The sequence below is a fragment of the Python bivittatus genome, unplaced genomic scaffold (assembly GCF_059951505.1).
Source record: "Python bivittatus isolate LINGU-HERP-01145 unplaced genomic scaffold, Pbiv_v1 ctg000790_np1212, whole genome shotgun sequence".
NCBI classification, from domain to species: domain Eukaryota; kingdom Metazoa; phylum Chordata; class Lepidosauria; order Squamata; family Pythonidae; genus Python; species Python bivittatus.
Genome location: NW_028277110.1, coordinates 6,824,292 through 6,843,421, shown reverse-complemented (window position 1 = coordinate 6,843,421; position 19,130 = coordinate 6,824,292). Strand labels below are relative to the sequence as shown.

At 41.7% G+C, this 19,130-nt stretch overlaps 1 protein-coding gene across 1 annotated transcript in view; it reads left to right on the top strand.

The window, feature by feature from the left end:
- AR (androgen receptor) overlaps positions 1–19,130 on the top strand; it is a 171,279-nt gene that overhangs the window by 111,175 nt on the left and 40,974 nt on the right. The window contains exon 3 of the mRNA XM_088129293.1: positions 4,577–4,693. Within this exon, the coding sequence (XP_087985419.1) occupies positions 4,577–4,693 (117 nt within the window). The remainder of the gene's footprint in view (positions 1–4,576; positions 4,694–19,130) is intronic.

Genomic DNA, 19,130 nt, shown 5'->3' with positions numbered 1-19,130 from the left:
CTCTCTTTGTTCATCTTCCTTCTGTCTCCTAAGGTTGCAATGCTTTTTGTGCTATTTCCTCCTGAGTGACTCTGTGTTTTTTCAGAGCAACTCCTGATGAAACAGAAATCCTCCTCCTCTTCTCTCTTACTTCTTCTTTAATGCAACACTTCTGCGTGACTCCAGTCTTTTGAGCTTGTGGCCCATGGCATTTTTTTAATTCTTCTCTTTCCTAATTATTAAATCTTTTTGACTTTGTTAGTTACATATGAAGACAAGAATATGTACACTCTTGCTCTTATCTTTTTGTCAAAGGAACCAAATTTCTTGCCTGCTCAGTCACTCCTGGTTGCTCCCATTTCTTGGGCTGGGCCTTCCCTCCTTCCCTTCCTTCCCAGGCATCTTCCTTGGCAGAGAATCTTTTGCCAATCTCACCTCTTTTCTTTTTTCCCCAAGGAATCGTGTTACTCTCCAAGGGGAAGTAAAGACCCGGGTTAGGGTGGGGGTACCAAGCAGCACAAGTACCCTGGCTTGAATTGTGCAACCTCGTGCTACTGCTGCGACCTCCAAGCAGCTAAGACTCCCGTCCAAGGAAAGGGAGACAGAGAAGCAGCCAGCAGAGGACTGTTTATAGACTACGTGTCCAGCAGCAAATGAGATACCGAGCTTTTCTCCTTTCCTTTCCTTTTTCTACGGCCCATTTGTCTCCTCAAAGTAAAGTCACTTGAAGAGGCTTATAAAGATAATGAAGCGTCTTTTGGCATCTTAAAAAGCAACATGTTAATTTCAATATAAACTTTTGCAGACAAACGCCATTGGCTGTTCTCCAAAAGTAGATTGGTAAGTACACAGATCTCCTTGAGTGAGGTAACTGAATAACAAACATACTTAATTTCCTTAAAAATACTTCATCCTAATCTTACCACAGGAACAAAGTTGAAGGTTTTGCACTTAGTTTGGGGGGGACGGCACTGTTCGCTACCACCACCATAGACAAATAAATGTTGCTGATGGTTTGGTCAGATCTTCTTTTTAGTTGTTCCTGAGCTTTGGAAACTGCCTACCCCAGCTGATTTGGGAGGGCCGGAGTCTTTGGAATGCCCCGAACAGACATTTTAACCGATGCTGTAATCAGTTTTAATTATTTGGATTGTTCTGATTGTTTAATTTGTTTTTGGATTCTGTAATTCGGATTTTGTTCTGTTTACCAACCAAGATAAACAAGTGATAGAAAGTGTGGAAACGTAACAAACAAAATAAATATTTAAAAATAATAATTCCAGAGAGATTTTCAAGTGACTGATAGTCAGCTGCTTTCCATCAAGTTTCCAGCATGGACCTTGACCTGCCATGAGATTCTGTCGTGGAAATAGTTACAAAATATAAAAAGCATAACAGCAACCAAAATCAGTGTTTCCCATAATGTAAAAGTCGTAATAAGAACACAAAAGACCCAAGATCAGCAATCAGTCAAAGTGCATTTCTTCTATTTCTACCCTTCAGATGGTAATATGTAGCCAGGCCAGTTAACAGTAATTAAAAACAGTCCAAAAGAGCTCTGAACAAAACAGCAAATCAAGAAGACTGCAGCTGCTGGTCTTTGGAGAAGGTCTTCCAGACTGCCTGGTGGAAAACCTCAGAGGGCTTTGATGTGATAATGGTCACCTTGAGTCCTACTTGGGAATCAATTTGGAACTGGGACACAGTATACTGTAAATGGGTTGCTTTCTTCCACCATTTTGACCCAGTCAGAATTCCAGCAACAGCATTTTGTTCGGGTTGAGGTGTCCAAGTAATTTATAGAGTTATCATTTAAAAGATCATTGAAGTGGCACAGCCTGGTATATTTTAATTCAGTTAAGTATAAAAGGTCTGCCATGATACACTTATTGATGATACCCACAGAAGGGAATATGTGCCGCTCAGGGTTGAACTGTGGAGTTCTTGGTGCTCTCTGAGTTTGGTGGTTTGCTTGCAGACATTTCATTACCCAACTTGGTAATATCGTCAGTCTAGTGAGTGTGGGGATTGCTCCCTGTTTATATACAGTAGCCTCCCCTGCCATTGTTGGTGGGGGTGTGATTTCTCCTTGGTAGTTCCTTGATTAGGGTATTGTTTTCTGCTTGACTGTTTGTCTCCTTGGTAGTTCCTTTGTTTCCTTCTAAATGTGTTCTCATGTTTTTGTTTCCTTCAGCTAAGAAGGAAACAAAAGACCAGAACACATCCTCTTCAGCAGCCAACACCCAGATAAGCAGGGAGTAACACCACATAAACAGTCAGGCAGAAAGCAACACCCTAATCAAGGAAAAAACCAGACCGCCACCAAAACTGGCAGGACAAGCTACTTTATATAAACAGAGAGCAAATCCCACATTCTTTCACACTGATGATATTACCTAGTCAGGTAATGAAACGTCTGCAAGCAAACCACCAAGCTCAGAGAGCACCAAGGACTCTGCTTTTTGATGTGTTGATCACATGTGGTCTGGATGATCCATTGGCATTTGGCAAATAACCCGTAAAACATTCATTGAAGGCAGTGGATCAATCTGGAAAGATTTCTCAAGTATTGGCCTCGCAAGAGAGTGACCAGGGCAGCAGTGAATCTGAAAATTAAGTCTCATGAGAAACAGTTGAAAAGGTGAAGTATGTTTAACCTGGAGAAAAGATTAAGAGGATACGCAATAAAATATTTCAAGGGCTATTGCACAGAATATGGAGTAGGAATATCATCTCTGAACAGGAATCACAGAAAAGCAGATTTTGGCTAAACATTAATCTTAACAGTGCAAACCATCAGGAGTAAAACAGACTGCCTTGAAAGGGGGTGGGCTCTCTTTTGCTCTAGAGACTGAATCAACACTGCACGAGTACCTGGTGGAGAATGCTGTTGATCCATTCTGCCTTGCATCAAATAGATTGTTAGACTAGATGATCTCCAAATACTTTCAAGCCAATATATACAAGATTGGTCTCTTATTACTGGTTTCTTCTCTTTCTTGCTTGCTAAATTGGCTCCTTTGTCCTCCTGTTGAACTTCCACCCATATGGGAGTGCTCTTATTGCCTGAGCCATTCTGTTTTGGTACAGGTTTTTCTGTTCTTTCTTTCTTCTCTAACCCTCCATAACCTAAATTATCATTTTTTTAAAATCCTCCTTTTCTGTACTATATTCCTTTTATACCCTGAGACTGCCCTGAATTTTTCGAGAGGCAAGTTATGAGTATGAATATGATTATGGGTACATTAGCAAGGCAGTTTCAGAGTTGTACTTTTCTGAAGCAATCAAGGGCGAGGACAGTCAGCATCACTAATAAAAAGACTCAATGCATCCTTGTGATTTTGTCTCTCGAATCTTGATGTCAGTAGGATTAGGAGAGAGGATCACCTAATTGATACAGAGAATTGTACTGCCCAGCCCAGCCCAGCCCAAGTGCTCTCTTTTCTGCTGCCATTTTAAGATGAGATTTAAAGGAGAAAAAAAGATGAATCAATCCGACAGAGGGGCTTGTGTTGGGGAAGTGTCCAAAATTCAAGATCTCAATTTTTTTTTTGCTGCCTCTGTGACCTGGCATGCTACAGTGACCTTACCAAAGCTGGTGATATGTGTGCTCATGCTGAACACTGCTTCCAGTGCCACCTGGATGTTTACGAATATTCTGTGTCACCAACCCAGCCACACTGAGATAATATCACCAAAATTGGCAATGATAAGCAGACGGTAATAGTCTTTCTTGGGAAGGTGGCAGTTAATATTACAGTTAAAGTATACTCCAAATAAGAGTGGCCCTAAATTTTTATTTCTTGTATCCTAGATTTCAGTGTGAGAATATATTAAGCCCTTCTGTACTCCAACTTGTTGGGTTTGCAGTCTACTTTGGACAGAAAGTGAGGGTGCCTGCTGAGCTTCTTCCTTGATTTCCCCGTTCACAGTCCCTGACCTGGGAAGGCAGGAGATGTGGCAGCGAGGCAAGCTCTTCTGCCAGAAGCAGAAGTGTGGCAGCCTCAAAAATCTCATTTTCAGCATTTGCTCAGCAGCTGGAATTTTGGTCTGCTTCTGACATGCCTCTGCCAGGGAGCAGAGGCATGTTTTTCCCCGTTGGTAGCACAACTCATTATATAGATGTACACTCTTCAGTGTTCAGGTGCACATACAAATTGTGGGTAGGCACATCATTCAGCTCTCCAATCATTTTTGCTTTCTTTGATTAAAAAAAACCTCAAAATCTGATATGATTCGTATATTTGTTTATGTACATCTTCTTCCTAGAGTTTTTCCTGCAGGGTCTGCTTTTTCAGACCAACCAAGCGTTGATCCGCTGGTTGTGACAGGAATTGACCAACCAGCTTGTCGCCCAAGCCTGACGCCGTGGGCCGAGAGGGAGGGCCTGGCCCAGAGTCGCCCAGCCGGCTTTCATGCCTCAGGCGGGACTAGAACTCTCCGTCTCCTGGTTTCTAGCCTGGAGCCTTCACCACCAGACCAAACTGGCCCTTGTATATTTATTTTTGTATATGTGTGTTTTTAATTACAACACAGTCACCCCATCCCCCACTGTTCCAGGTTAATGACAATTAAATTTCATTGTAACTTTTTAAAGGTAAACAAAAGTACCTCTGTGCCAGCCGAAATGACTGCACCATTGATAAGTTCCGAAGGAAAAACTGCCCCTCCTGTCGCCTGAGAAAATGCTACGAAGCAGGGATGACTCTTGGAGGTAAGTCCTGCCATCTTTAGGGACTGGTGGGTTCACCAAGGTTGTGTTGTGCTCTTTGGATGTCATAGAACTAATGAAACTGAAACTCCTCTGTGGAATTGCAGGATTGGCTCTCTCTTTTTTTCTCAGAAAAGATAAAAATTTATGCCAAGCATGCATTAGATTTGTGCCATTCACTGATGAGCTTTTGAGAAATTCACAGCCCTTATCCAATGGGACAGTGAAATGGATCTTCTGTGCCTTTATGCAGGATCTAAGCCATCCCATCAGATTAAACTCCAATTCATAAATAGATGAACCTGAGCCTGTTATAAACACATGTGCCCTTATTCCCCAGCCAAGGGACAAAAGATAGCTGGAAGAAGCCTTGTCTTGAGAAATCAGGGGAAAGGGCACTGCCTTTAGCAATAAATTTGCAGAACAGGTTAGGAATGGTGAAGACTGGGCAAAATACGTTACCACTGCAAGAAAAGAATTCCATACAAAGGGCTGAAGCATTCATACTTGTCTGTCTGTCTACTTCAATCATATCTCCTTATGAGCTTGTTTTCTAAGATAAGCAGCTTCAACTGCTACCTCCTGTGTTCAAGCTCCTGCCTGTCTTGGTTGCCTTTTTGTGCACCTTCTCCAAGCTCTAGGATATCCTTTTTGAGATGTGGTGACCAGAACACGTGAAGCTGCCTTGAATGGGGTCAGATCAGGGACTGATCCATCAAGATAGCACTACCTTCAGTACTCCACAGCAGGGCTTTCCCAGCCTCAGAAACATAACCCAGGCCTGCACTAGCATATACACGGCTGTTTGCCTCAACTTCAGTGCCCAGCTGAAGAAGCACTGCTCCTCCCAGACTCACCTCTAGGCAGTTCTAGATTTCCAACTTGACTCACTGACACCTGGAGTTTGAGGTAAAAACATAGAGTGACGCAACTTTATTTACTTCTTTTAATTTAATTAATGCCACCTTGTCCTTCTGAAACCTTCCTCTTGTGGGGTTTCAAGGCAGTTGACCTCCCTGCCCTGCATTCTGTTCCCAGTTGCCCTCTGTTTCTTCAGCATTTACTCTACTCCTAAGTAACTCTAGGATCTACCTGGAAATGCATATACAGTGGTACCTCGAGTTACGAATTCAATCCGTTCCGTGACTCTGGTTGCAACTTGAATTGCTCGCAACACGGGGCAAATTTTCCCATAAGGTTCAATGTAATTAACGTTAATCCGTTCTGGCATGGAGGACAGGGAGGCGGCTATTGCTTGGAGGGAGAGTCAGGGGCGGAAAAATGGCCGCGGACCACGTGTCAGGGGCGGGAAAATGGCCACGGACCACGTGTCAGGGGCGGGAAATGGCCACGGACCCATGTGTCAGGGGCAGGAAAATGGCCGCGGACCACGTGTCACGGGGGGGAAATGGCCGCGGACCACGTGTCACGGGGGGGGAAATGGCCGCGGATCCGGTTTGTAACTCGAGGTGGTTCGCAACACGAAGTAAATTTTTGGGGCCGGAGCTGGTCGTAACACGAAAAATTCGTAAGGAGGGGCATTCGTAACTCGAGGTACCACTGTAGTCTATTATTGATGGTTGATTTAAGCTGAGATGTATTGCTGATTCTGTCTCAAATTAGTGCATTTAGGTTTTCTGCAGCACTTAATAATTTAGAATATCAGGTGCTGGAGTAAAATTGACAAGATTTCACTTTGTACAATTTCACTTTGTAGCCCAAGTATTTATTTATCTATTTATTTTACTAGTCGTATATGCCACTCCAGTCATGCTTGACTTGCAGCAGTTTACTGGCCTCCTACAGTAATAAGATTAAAACAAACAGTATAAACATAACAATATAATAAAATAACAATGTAACAACAATGTAATCAGTAGTATTCCATGCTTCAAGGAATAACCGTAACACCGTCCACTTCAGGGGAGATTAAAATGATTCCTTCAGCCCAAAGTCTTGCTGAAATAGCCAGGTCTTAATGGAATTGCAGAAAGCTCTCAGGGTTGGGGCCAACCAGATATTAGGAGCAATGCTGTTCCAGCAACTGAGAGGGCTCAGCTCCAGAATTCCTGCAGGAGATTTTCCCAAAGGGATGGGATGTAGAGGGAGACTTCGCTTCCAGATCTCAACAGCTGGGCAGAGACTGTTGGGAGAATGTGGTCCCACAGATATCAAGGTCCAACAGGAAGACCTTCCCTTCACTAAGGAAAGGTCCATCTAACTAATCTATTAGAGTTTTTTTAGGGTGTTAATAAACATATGGATAAGGGTGAGCCAGTAGACAGCATCTTTTTTGATTTTTAAAAAGCCTTTGATAAAGTTCCTCATCAAAAATTGAATAACCATGGAATAAAGGCAGGTCCTCTTGCCAATAAACAACTGGCTAAAGGATAGAAAACAAATAGTGGGATTAAATGGACATTTCTCACATTGGAGGGATATAATTAGTGGGGTCCCCCAGGGCTCTGTCTTAGGACAGGTGCTTGTTAACATATTTATACATGATCTGGAATCGGACATGATTAGTGGAATAGCCAAGTTTGCTAATGATGCTAAATTGTTCAGAGTGATAAAAACAATAAGGGATTGCAAAGGGCTCCAAAGGGATCTCTGCACATTAGGGGAGTGGGCATCAAGATGGCAGATGCCATTCAATGTGAGCAAGTGTAAAGTGAAGCACATTGGTACCCAAATCCTAACTACTCATACAAATTAATGAGATCAGACCCAACAGTGACTGATAAGGAAAGAGATCTTGGAGTAATGGTAAACAGTTCAATGAAGGTGTTGACACAGTGCGCGTCTGCTGTAAAAAAGGTCAACAGCATGTTAAGGATAATAAGAAATGGTATTGAAAACAGAGATGCCAATATCATAATGCCCTTATATGAGTCAGTGGTGTGATCATTTCTGAAATATTGTGTGCAGTTCTGGTTGCTGCACCTCAAAAGGGAGATAGTGGAGCTAGAGGAGGTTCAGGGGAGGACAACTAAGATGATCTAGGGGCTGGAGCAGCTTCTCTATGATGAAAGGTTGCAAGATTTGGGGCTTTTTAGTCTAGAAAGGAGGCGAATGAAAGGAGACATGATTGAAATACACAGATTTATGCATGGTGTAGATTAAGTTAACATTTAGAAACTATTTTCCCTTTCCCAAAAGATCAGAACCAGAGGCCACTTAATGAAATTGAATCCTGGAAGAATCAGGACAGCCAAAGTTTGTTTGTTTTTTTTAAACACAATGCATAATTAAACTTTGAAATTCACTATTACGAAATGTGGTGCTGGCTCCCAGCTTGGTGGCTTAAAAGAAGGGTTAGACAAATTCATGGGAATCATCAGGATCAGTGGTTATTAGCCTTGATGAAATGTGATTGCCTCTGAAGGCCATCTGCTGGGAGACTAGTGGGCTTCTTTACACAGTTGTTTGACCACTGTGAGAACAAACTGTTGGACTAGATTCGTCAGGGGTCTGATTCAACAGGGCACTGCTTATGTCCCTGAGTAAAAGGAAGACTGATAAACCTGTCTACCAGATTTCTGTCAAGCCTCTGTCCAAAAACTGTCCAGCTGATAGGTTAGTGGGGTGGAGGACAGACCATGATTCCTCAATGTGCCATGTGAACATCTCCTAACTTCCCCCTGGTGTGCCTTCTCTCCCCTACCCACTGGGCTGGGCTGTTTTGGAACACACGTCTACCAGTCTTCTGGAAGGCTGACAAACCTGTTTCAAAAACAGAATTCTACTAATCTTCCAAAAATAGCCCAGGTGACATGTTCATAGTGTGGCGCACACACCCACTGGCAACCTGTCACTCAGGCTATTTGATTGTTGATGATGGTTTTCCCTACTGCCTGGTGACAACTGCTGTTCTTAAATTGCATTGTGGTAAAGCTATAAGGGCAGGGCCACTTGCAAACCTCGCTACTGAAACAGTTCATCCATTGGACTAGTGCAAATTAAGCTGGTTTCCTGCCAGCTCAAGGGCTGGAGAAGTACACATTAACATGTCCATGAAGAAGAGCCCCCACTATGCAATGTGGTCTTTAATTAAAATCAAAATAGCATCTCAGTAGCCCAGTAAAAAATCTCAGTTGGTATAGTTTTGCCCTCTAATACAAGTTTCCTGCTTACTCTTGGATAATATCCATGAAGATGTTATTTAAACAAAATGAATTGTTTAAGGAATTAGTAAGTTGAGAAGGGCAGTCTTCCTCCCCTCTCTGGTGGTAAAGTCATTGGTGGCTCATCCCAGAGCATTGATGGTGAGGCAGGCAGGCAGGAGAGAGAGAGAGAGAGAGTGTCTGTTTAGGTTTGTTAACTGTGTAGCTGTTGGCTGTGACACAAATTTACCCAGAGCAAAATGTGAGCAACTGTCATTTAGTAAATGCAGCCTTTTCACCATGTCAAGTAAGGGAATCCCCTTTCCAGTTGATTGCCATGGCCCTCAAGTAGGGTTACACACTGTGAGTTGTGGGAATCCTTTCTTGCTTTATAAATCAAGGAAGTGAAAGCCTCTTTCCGTGATGAAGGAAGTTCTTCACACATTCGTTACCTGAATTAAAGGTTCAGTCAGGATTTCTTGATGAGTCTTGTAATATCTTGCAGAAATACCATTGGGTCCTGGAGTTTTATTCATTTTAAACTTTTTAATTGCTTCTTTAATTTTGTCTTCTGTTATGGGTCGGTTAAGAGTCTCTTTTTGCATAGAATAACAGATTGTGACATTATCATTTTAACGTATTGGCTTCAGCCCCTTCCCTTTCCTTTAAGAGATATATTTAGCTTTGCACCTCTCAATAAAATTAGCTGCTCATGTTCTACCTAGTCTCTAAAAGTATGATAGTGATATTCCACCAAAGAAGGGATGTGATTTATTTATTTACTTACTTATTTTTGGTGGTGAAACAGACATTTAAACTTGCACCATAGGGCAAGTGTTCTAGATAAAAATAAAATGAGCAGCTTTGGCTGATCTACTCTTTCCACAAAATGATGATGATGATGATGATGATGATGATGATGATGATGATGATGATGATGATGATGATGATGAAGATGATTTGTCCCAGAAACAGTCCATTTCAAAATGAGTGAAATGCTCACAGCATTTGCTTCTGGTGCTGTGCAGATCTTTGTAGGGGGTGCTTTGCTTCAACAAAACTTCACATTAAGCATCCTCACCCAGATGCTTGGCAATGCAAGGATGGTTCCCTTGCTTCTAAGACTGAAGCAAAGAGATCTGTTCTTTTTTCTCTGCTTCGAAACCTTTCCAAGCCTTCTGTTGCTGTGAAAGAAGGCTAACAAGAGCTCCTACAGCTTGGGTATCTCCCAGGGAGGATCGACCAAGGGGCAGTCTGGCAGGCTCCGGGGGAGGCCAAAAGCTCCCTTGGGGCCCCTGTGCCTTGGCCAGTAGAAGGAAATTCACAACCCCCGACTTGCCTGCTGGCCAAAGCTCCTAACTATGATCTATCCCAAGGGAGTTGAGCCAGGAGGCCTGCTGGCAGGGAGGAGAGCAGGCAAGGCCTCATCAGGTGCCCAAATGCCCCTGGTGCCTTCTGTGGGCATTTCCAAAGCTGCCTGAAAGCTTTTTGGCCATCCTAGGGCAGTATGTTGAAAGGAGCCTTCTCCCACATCAATAGCTAGCCTTCATGGCCTAGATCCCCTCGTGGAAGTGAATTTCCTTCCCCCCTTCCTCTCTCCTACTGCTCCATGCATTCCTGAGCTCCCAACAACCAAAGCTGCTGAGCTGAGGGGATCCAGCTGAAATCAGTACAGTCTTTCCCACCACGTTTCTCCTCATCTGCCATTTGCAGAGCAGACTTTTCTCAAAACTGTTCCTAAAACTTCGTTGGCCAGAAGGCAAGAGGTTCCTGTGTAATGAAGCCCAACCAGACTCCCTTCTTCTTTTCTGAAAGGGCTTGTAAACATGCTTTTAAAAGAGGTTAATCATTTAACTCATTAACCATGATACATTTGGCCAGGAGTAGAAAGATTTGCTGTTCCCTTTGAAGCTGGACTCCTGAGGAATGGGAAGTATGGCTTTCATTTACTGTATCTAAAATTGTGGTTTCACAAATTGTGTCACATATTAAAATATTAAATAAGGGCATCTGGCCACAAATAAGCCCCTCCCCTGCCTAGTAATTCTCCTTTCCCCTTTGATCATGACACAGAAGGGGAAAGGGGATGGCAATTTCTGTAGGTAAAGGTGGTCAGCTGGGTGAGGAGAAAGAATGGGAGTTTGGAACGGTCCGAAAGTGGAAAGTAAGCCTGCGGAAATAGTTATAGGGAGCAATCCGTTCTCTCTTGGCTGTGGATCCTTCACTGATCCCACTTCAGCAAATCAAGGGTGCACTGCGCATGCACCAAGATAAAGTGGTGCTGCATCTTCCCTCTTTCTCATAGGTCTTTCTTTGTAAGAAGATCATTAGCAGTTCTCTGGGATTACCTGCTCATAAAACCTTCCTGCTTTCCTGGAGAAAGAAACAACAGTCCTTATACCTCTTCCTTTTCTCTTTCAATAGTTCCCTTAACCAGCTTTTGTTTTTCTTAAATGCCTTGAAAGCTTCAGGTTGCTCAGAGCTATGTCACCGCCTCCGCCTCCTTTCTCTTGCCACTTACTTTCATGTTTTTTTTTCTAGCTGTCTGTCCATTAATCCCAAAAGAAAAGTCTCTGGTTTCAATTGTACATTAGTCTTTAAAATCTTCTGAATTAATGTATTTATTTGTATCCAAAAGTTTTTGGCTTTTTTGCATGTCCACCATACATGATAAAATGTCCCTTCATGTGGTTCACATTTCCAGCAAAGATTCGAAGTACCTTTATACATTCTAGACAATTTATCTGGTGATAAATAATGATATATCATTTTATAAAAATTCTCTTTAAGGCTAATTTAATCCTTTCCACCACATATGTTCCCACTGATCCATTTGTATATTGTAACCATTTTTTTTAGCCCATTTTATCATACATTTTTTCACTTGTTCTTTCTGTCTCATATTTCAGCAAATGTGTATACATTTAAGCAATAGTAGGTTCATCATTTGTACATAGTTCTATTTCAAACTCATTCTTGCATTGTTCAAAACCATAACATCTTTTATTCATTTTAAACCTTTCTGATAATTGTACATAAGAAAACCATTGACAAGTATATCCTTCTGTTATCAAATCTTGTATTGATTTTATTTTACAATCCCCTTGAGAAAATTCTAGTACATCATGATAAGTTAACCATTTACAGTATGTTCACTTATCATTTCTCATCTATAAAATGCTTCTAGCGCTGAAAGCCACAAAGTTGTTGGGCACATCTAAATTTATATTTATTCCGCCTGACATAATGGTTTTTGAAATCTACATTAACCTTAGCTTCATCATACCATAAATATCTATGCCACCCAAATCTCAGATCATATCCTTCTAACTCCAATATTCTTCTATTTCTTAACAACACCCACTCTTTCATCTGAACTAAGCAACAGGCTGCAAAATGTAATTTCAAATTGCATAGATATGGAATCTCAAAGACATGTAACACAAAAAGTACATTTTATCCTTATCAGATAAAAAGCAAAATAGGCAGCTTCGTATGATTTATCAGCTGCCAGATTTGCATCAGAGCACAGTAATTCTTTGTGCAAGAATTAAGTGCTTGAACGTTCTCTAGCAGGTCTCAAGATGAAGAGCTCTATTTGCTCAAGAACTAAAATTTGTATTCATAAAACCAGCATCTGGGCATAAAATGATACTTTTTCCACATGTTAATCCAACTCCCCTGAAGAATTACATCTAATTAAATTTAATTGAAATTAAAACTTACATTATTGATTCCTTCTTTCCAATCTTTCCCATTGACTGCTTCTTGTTTAATAGTGACAGAAGGGGAATGAAGAAGATGGACGGCCTCTGAAAGGTCAAAGCAACCTAGGAAAGTTTCAGATTGAAATTTTGCTGTGCTGGAAATACAAGCACATACACTACAAAATCTGAAGGAAAGAAAGATTTGTTCATAAGGTGGAGGGTGGGGCTTATCCTGCATTTGTAGTGCATTTGTTACAAACTTGATTACTTTCCTGTCTTTGAACTTTCAGTATTCTGCAATGCAATAGCTGGGGATTAAGTTCTTATCAATGCAATAAGAATCAGCTCACTGGATCAAGTACAGTACCTTCCCTGTACCAACGAAACCTGGGGCGCTGCTAATCAGGCAGCTTGATGATTTCACTAATGCTTTCCATCCTCAAGAGAAAGCCCTGGGCAGCCCTTCTTGTCACCCGGTCTGGCCAACTGAGAGGCAGCTTTTACAGACCCTCTTTCCTGAAAGAGCAGCCAGGGTGTCAAGACCCACCCAATCCACAGGGTCTTCCTGACACCTGTGGCCAGTCCACCAAGGGAGGGCTCTTTGGTCCTCGAGCAGCAGTGGGCCGCTCCTTCCTACCCAGCCCATGAATGCAACTAGGGACCCGGATGCTTCTGTCCAGGCTGTGTGCAAAAGACCCCGGGTGTTGAGAGGAACCTTAATGTCAGGTAGGTTTACAGCTGTCCCTGCCCTCTAGTTGTGTTGACTCAGTATGCAGTTTTCCTTCTTTTGGTTTCTTTCATATTTAGCAAACTGCCAAAATCCTTTTCAGCATGTTATACTCAGGAGAGGGTATACTCCATAGCACAGTTCCATATTTTCCCCAGTGATGTATTCTGCTGGGCTTGTGAACACAGCACATCCACAGATTTTGTTGAAAGGGAGCTTCAGATTGCCAGCATTTGGAGGACACGCAGGTTGTCTCTCCTTTCCCAGCGCTTCTGGCCCCCCTCTGCCCTGGCTGCCCTCCCCGGCGTTCCGTTTAGAGCGTTGCTCTTTCATTATCCTACAGATGCTTTAGAGACAGACAGTCTGTGGGGCAGGATGTCTCCTGTTTCATCAGATATTTGAGCTAGAAGCCAAGCATTCCTATAATTGCCTGGAATTAACTGATAAATGCACCCAAATTGCTGAAACGTGTGCTCCCACAAGGCCAGCACAAACCCCATTTGAAACATTGAGGTGAGATGGTTTGAACTGGTGGGGAAGGAAAGGCCACGTGCTTTGCTTGCAGCAGCTAAAACATTGGCAACAGGTCTTCGGTGTTACACCTGCTGAGTTTAGTTTATGCTGTTTCCAGGTCACTGTGCCCCTCCTGTAATTCACAAACAGCTATCGTTTGTGCAGATTGTAGTAAGGTACTGCAGCTGTCTGTAAACATATGCCTGCAACCCCCCGAGAGCAAAAGATCCAACATTTTGTCCTCCTGGGCTGGATTGTCTGGTGGGGTTGTTGATTGTAAGCCAGGAAGATTTAATTGAGCCAAGAAGAAATCTGGCTGTACCATACTCTGAAGCAAATTCCCCTTCAGCATGTTTGGATTCATTCCAGAGACCTCCTTATTACTCACTTGCCTTTCCCAAAGCTCCAGGCTGTTTGCAGAGTGAACCCAGACAGCAGCATACTCAAGGCCTGTTCGGTAAAGTCTTCCCTCCCAGTGAAGACTGGTTCCAGTCCTAATTCTGGGAAGAAAGGATCCTCTTTCCTTCCATTTTCCTCCATTACTTTCCTCTGTCTCTGAGCGAAGGTGTTGTGCAGCCTGATCCCCTCAATTTCACTGGAAAGCTGGTTTTGAACTGGAGAGGAAATCAGATAGTCTTTGTCCTTGGGAGGTGGGTTGCTGTTTGGTTCTTCCAACAGACTGTTCTGCATGGGAAGGCGAAAGAAAACCAGACAAGCATTCGTTTTATATCACTTTGAAGCAGACTGATATAAAGAACCCAACAATCCCTATACCTGAAATACCAGGTTAGGGACAGATCGTCATGGAGAAAATCTGCCTATCTGGTTGTAAGAGTCAACAATGACTCGATGCCACATAATCAGCAATCCCCATTTTGCCCTCATCCTGCTCCCTGAGGAAAAACTATCTAGCCTAAGGAAACCCTGAGGAAAAACCAGCAAGCCTCCATATCCTTTAGCCAGGCAATAAAGACAGGTATCGGACTAAGTCCCTTGTATGATATGATAGAAGACATGTCCAGCAGGGCCATAATAATGTGCCGGAGTGCCACGACTTCAGAAGGCATGGGATGCACAAATAAACATTCCTTCAAGTTTTTAGCCCTTATGGCTGCCACACTAGCTTAAAATAGGTGGACAATGCCTTCCTGCAAGAATTACAAGTGAGCGTGGGCTTCAGTGGCCCCATGACTAATAAAGGCATGATAGCAACTGTGTTTTCTTCTGCAGTCTTGCAGCTGTGTGGCCTGACCTCAACTCTGAGGTAAGGGCACACTTATCCATGGTTAACTGATTAATAGTTTACTCAGTTCACTCAATTTTCTGGGTTTTTATGACATGCTGAATCACAAGCTGACTACACAGGCTGCATTCACACAATATGCCAAGCTCAAGCGGGGCTGGAACACAGTCTACTTTATTTAGCACATAAGTTAACGGGTTAAATGAACAGCATACACCATCATGGTTTCAGTTTGATCCTTCTCAACAGTTTTGGGACACATTTTGGAAGGATTTCCATGTCAAAATGTGCTGTTGTGGTAGAGAGGAGATTTTTAGAGTGTATTTGTTTTATCACTTGAGCAATTTCAGTAAATGGTAAGAGTCTTAGTTGCCATTAAGAACAGGAGCTGTAGCCCAAACCACTTAAAAGAGCAGTTTAGATTATCTTGAAGGCCCTGTTACCTCCAGATCTCGATCATGTGATAAGACTTAAATTTGCAGATGGAACTGGGATACACACACCTGGAGTAACAGACTTTTTGTTTCTGCACTAAGAGTTGCCTCATTGACAAGAATGGTGAAGCAGTGTATGTATGTATGAATCCTGATGTATTCTGATGTTTTGGCTTCCTCCATCTTGCACTGGCCAGAAATGCAGTCTAAATGGGGCAACCTTGATTTAGTTGGCAGGCATTTCTTGGGTGCTCCAGCATTTTGTCACGGGACACAATATCAGATTAAAGGCAATGTCCAGGGACTTTCAGGATAGGTATGGCTGGTAGAACTCTGAGATTATGCAGATCCATAAGCCACTTAACCCCAAGGATTTATGGGGGTGTGTGCATGTATAATGGTTTCTAATTGAACCTTGTTACTACAGCAACATTTATAAAACATTATTTTCTCCATTCCCCAAATTGAAGTGGATATGGTAGAGCAAGAATGTTCCATCTTGAAAATATATTTATGCAAGAGTTTAGATTTTTTTACATTTATTACCTGTTTTTAAAAATCTTCCCTTGCTAAGATCACTTTGGGGCTCTTGGTTATCTTCAGTGGATAATCATTGCTTAGTCTTAATAGGCCCAAAAAGAGCTCTTTTCTGCTTCAAGAGTTCTTGTATTTGTAACCCTGTTACATTCAGAGTAACTCCTGATTAATTATCTACAACAGCTCTGTCTTTTTCATTTGCTATGCCATGGGAATATATCTCAAGTGGACTGAAGGTGCCTGTGGCAAAAAGATGCTGGTGAAGGTGAGTTGCCAAACTGAGTTTCGGTCACGCAGTGGAAGAAGCTGGCAACAGTGAACTTGGACTGCAACAAGTTGCGTGCGCTAGTGCAGACTTCCACACGCTCTTCATTGCTCAGCTAGACTAAACGCTAGAGGTTGGAGTTCCTTGATATATTTCAAGGAGCCAGAGTATTCAAAAATAAATCCACTGGGTTGACTTTGAATTAAGAAGAATTATTTGGCTCCTTAACCTGTCTTCCAAATCCTTTCCAAGCCTGATAGAGCAGTTGCTCCATAGCTCAGCTGCATTGTTTCTCTAACAAAGCAGTGGTGCCTTTTACAGAGGTGAAGTACTACAGCCTGGTAGTGGAGAAGAAGTTCTTCTCATTTGAAAAATAAAGAGGGGAAGGGAAGGCTGATCAGAGCAATAGCAGTGCTTGCTATTCCCAGCCCACTCCTGGATAGACTTGCAAGGTCAGCGGTGCGATTTGATTACCGTCTGCCAGGTGAGAGCCTGCCTGCAAGAGTGACATCCAGGCCCCAACAGATGGTTCTCTACATGTCAAGTGTGTTAGGGTGGAAAACATACATCATCAGGTGTTCAAATTAATGGGCTGCTAAGAATAATCAGCTGTTTTGAATTTGCAAGTAAACAGCACTACAAAGTGAGTATAAAACAGTGTTGGAGACTGTGTTGTTCTTGTCTCTGTTAGGCACGTAATCCAACTAAATGCATTTACAAAGCAGAAATATTCCCCGCTAGATTAGAGTTGGCAGAGAGCACAACTAAAGGGGAGCATCTTCGGTCAGCAAGCAAAAGCAAAAGCTGATGATCCACAGCAGAGTGAAAAAATGGGCATCTCTACTTGCATGTGTCTTTGAGATGCAGCACTGGCTTTTCAGAAATGGGATGGGTGGATTTGTACTCTTTTGACTCTCCTAAAGTAGCTCACACAACATTCATAAAATTTGATAACTTTACTGAGACATGCACGTTATACTTACATGTATGCACACATGAACAACATAAAAGGGGGAGGTGAGAAGAAAAATAAACATTTGCAGAGAAAATGGGGAGAAAGTGATGCTAAACCCCAAACATTCCCCTCTATGGAACAGGAATGAGAGTGGAAATCTGTTAGTTTTCTCTGCAAGGTTTTCTTTATAATGTACATTTTATTGAATATTTTAATTACAATTGTACAAACAAATACAAACTAAACTCAGAGAGAGGATGAGGGAGGGAGGGAGGGAAAGCAAAAAGTGCAAAAAAGAAAAGAAAGTAAGGTAAAGAAAATATATTAAAAAGTTACTTCCAGTCTTCATCACAACAAGTATAACCAAACATAGTAACTCTTCACTCCCTATAAGGTTACAAACAAGTATCTCTTCTTTCCATAACCCATCCCTCATCTATATGGAAATCCATAAATCATCAACTTTTCAGTCCTGGTGTCAGCAAAAAGTCCATAAAGGGTTACCAGAGCTTTATAAAAACATGTCTTATTTTAACCTTGGTCAAAGAAACCAATTTTATATTCCTTCCTTTTACTTCTGACAATCTTGATCTTTAATTCATTCAGATGTTGTCATAGGATTTGGTCTCTCTTCGTTTGTTCTTTTTCCCAGCCCAAAGGCTTCTTCAAGCTTTAGGAAATCTCTTTTGTAAATCCAGTGAGAAGTTGTTATCCAATTCATTATCTTGGTTTATCATTTGTATTTCCACTTTGATCTTCAAAGCTTTAATCGGCTTCTTTTATATATCTAGTAGAAAGTCCTTATCTGGTTCATTCTCTTGGCTTGTCATTTGTGTTTCCACTTCAGCTGCCTTCACTGTCCTATAATCCACTTTTTTTTTTTATTATCCAGTATTTCTGGTTCTTATATTTCTACATCAAGCAAAATTTGTTTCAGATCTGTCGTTCCTTCATTAACATCTTTTGGACATAGTCTATCCATAGAAGGAAGACACCATAGTTAACATTACTGACATTGTAGCTACTAATTTCTGGCCCCATTCTTCGAAAATCTCCTGGAGTATTTCAAACATTATAAAGTTTTGTGTTGTTTTGTAAGTCCCCATACTAACCAAAAACCAAAGGCAAGTTTACACTTTGTTTTTTTCCTTTTTCTTTTTTGCCTAGAGTCTTTAGTCCCCTCTAGTGTCCAACTTCTGAAATCATAAAGTCTCAGATCTCTGTTATGACTTAAGATAGACAACAAAGAAGCTGTTTATTTTATATAACCTTATAATAATCTTACAGTAATATCTTACTATAATAATGTTATAATTTTATAATAATTATAAAATCTTATAGTAAAAGTTCCATATTTATTCCAAATTTGTCTGGTCCCTTAATTTGTTTATAATTTTCTTAGATCAAAGTCTTATTTAGCTTTTTGCCCTTTATTTCCAATTATTTAAATTTTTAAACTTATGATTAATTTTTGTTCAAGAATGAAGATAAAGTCACCAGGTGGCTTTTCAAACTTGTCATTCCGAAGGTCTCTAATAGCTTTAAGATGGTTAAATTTCCAAAAGAGATTAGAAAACCCAGTGAAAAAGTATAATCTCCCATCCTCTCCTTGTCCGGAGAGGTCCAAAGAACCAGACTACACGCCGGTTCTTCAGTCTTTGCAGCGGTTGTCATCTCCACTCTTTTGGAGACGTGCTTAGTTTGCCTTGCCTTCCCCAGAAGTCTGAATTATCTGATCTGCAATATTTTCTGACTTGCAGAAACTAGCAATAGCCCCCCCAAAAAAAAAAATTGAGCTTTTTCAAGCATGGAACAGTAACCAGATGATGGGTATGTGCACCTCACATCCAGAAGAGAGGCAGCAGAGAGCACAAGTGGGGCACAGTCTCGAGCTCACGGTTGGGCTCCATTGGGCTTAGTTGCGCAGCCAGGCTCCATGTGCTCCCAAAGAGGGCA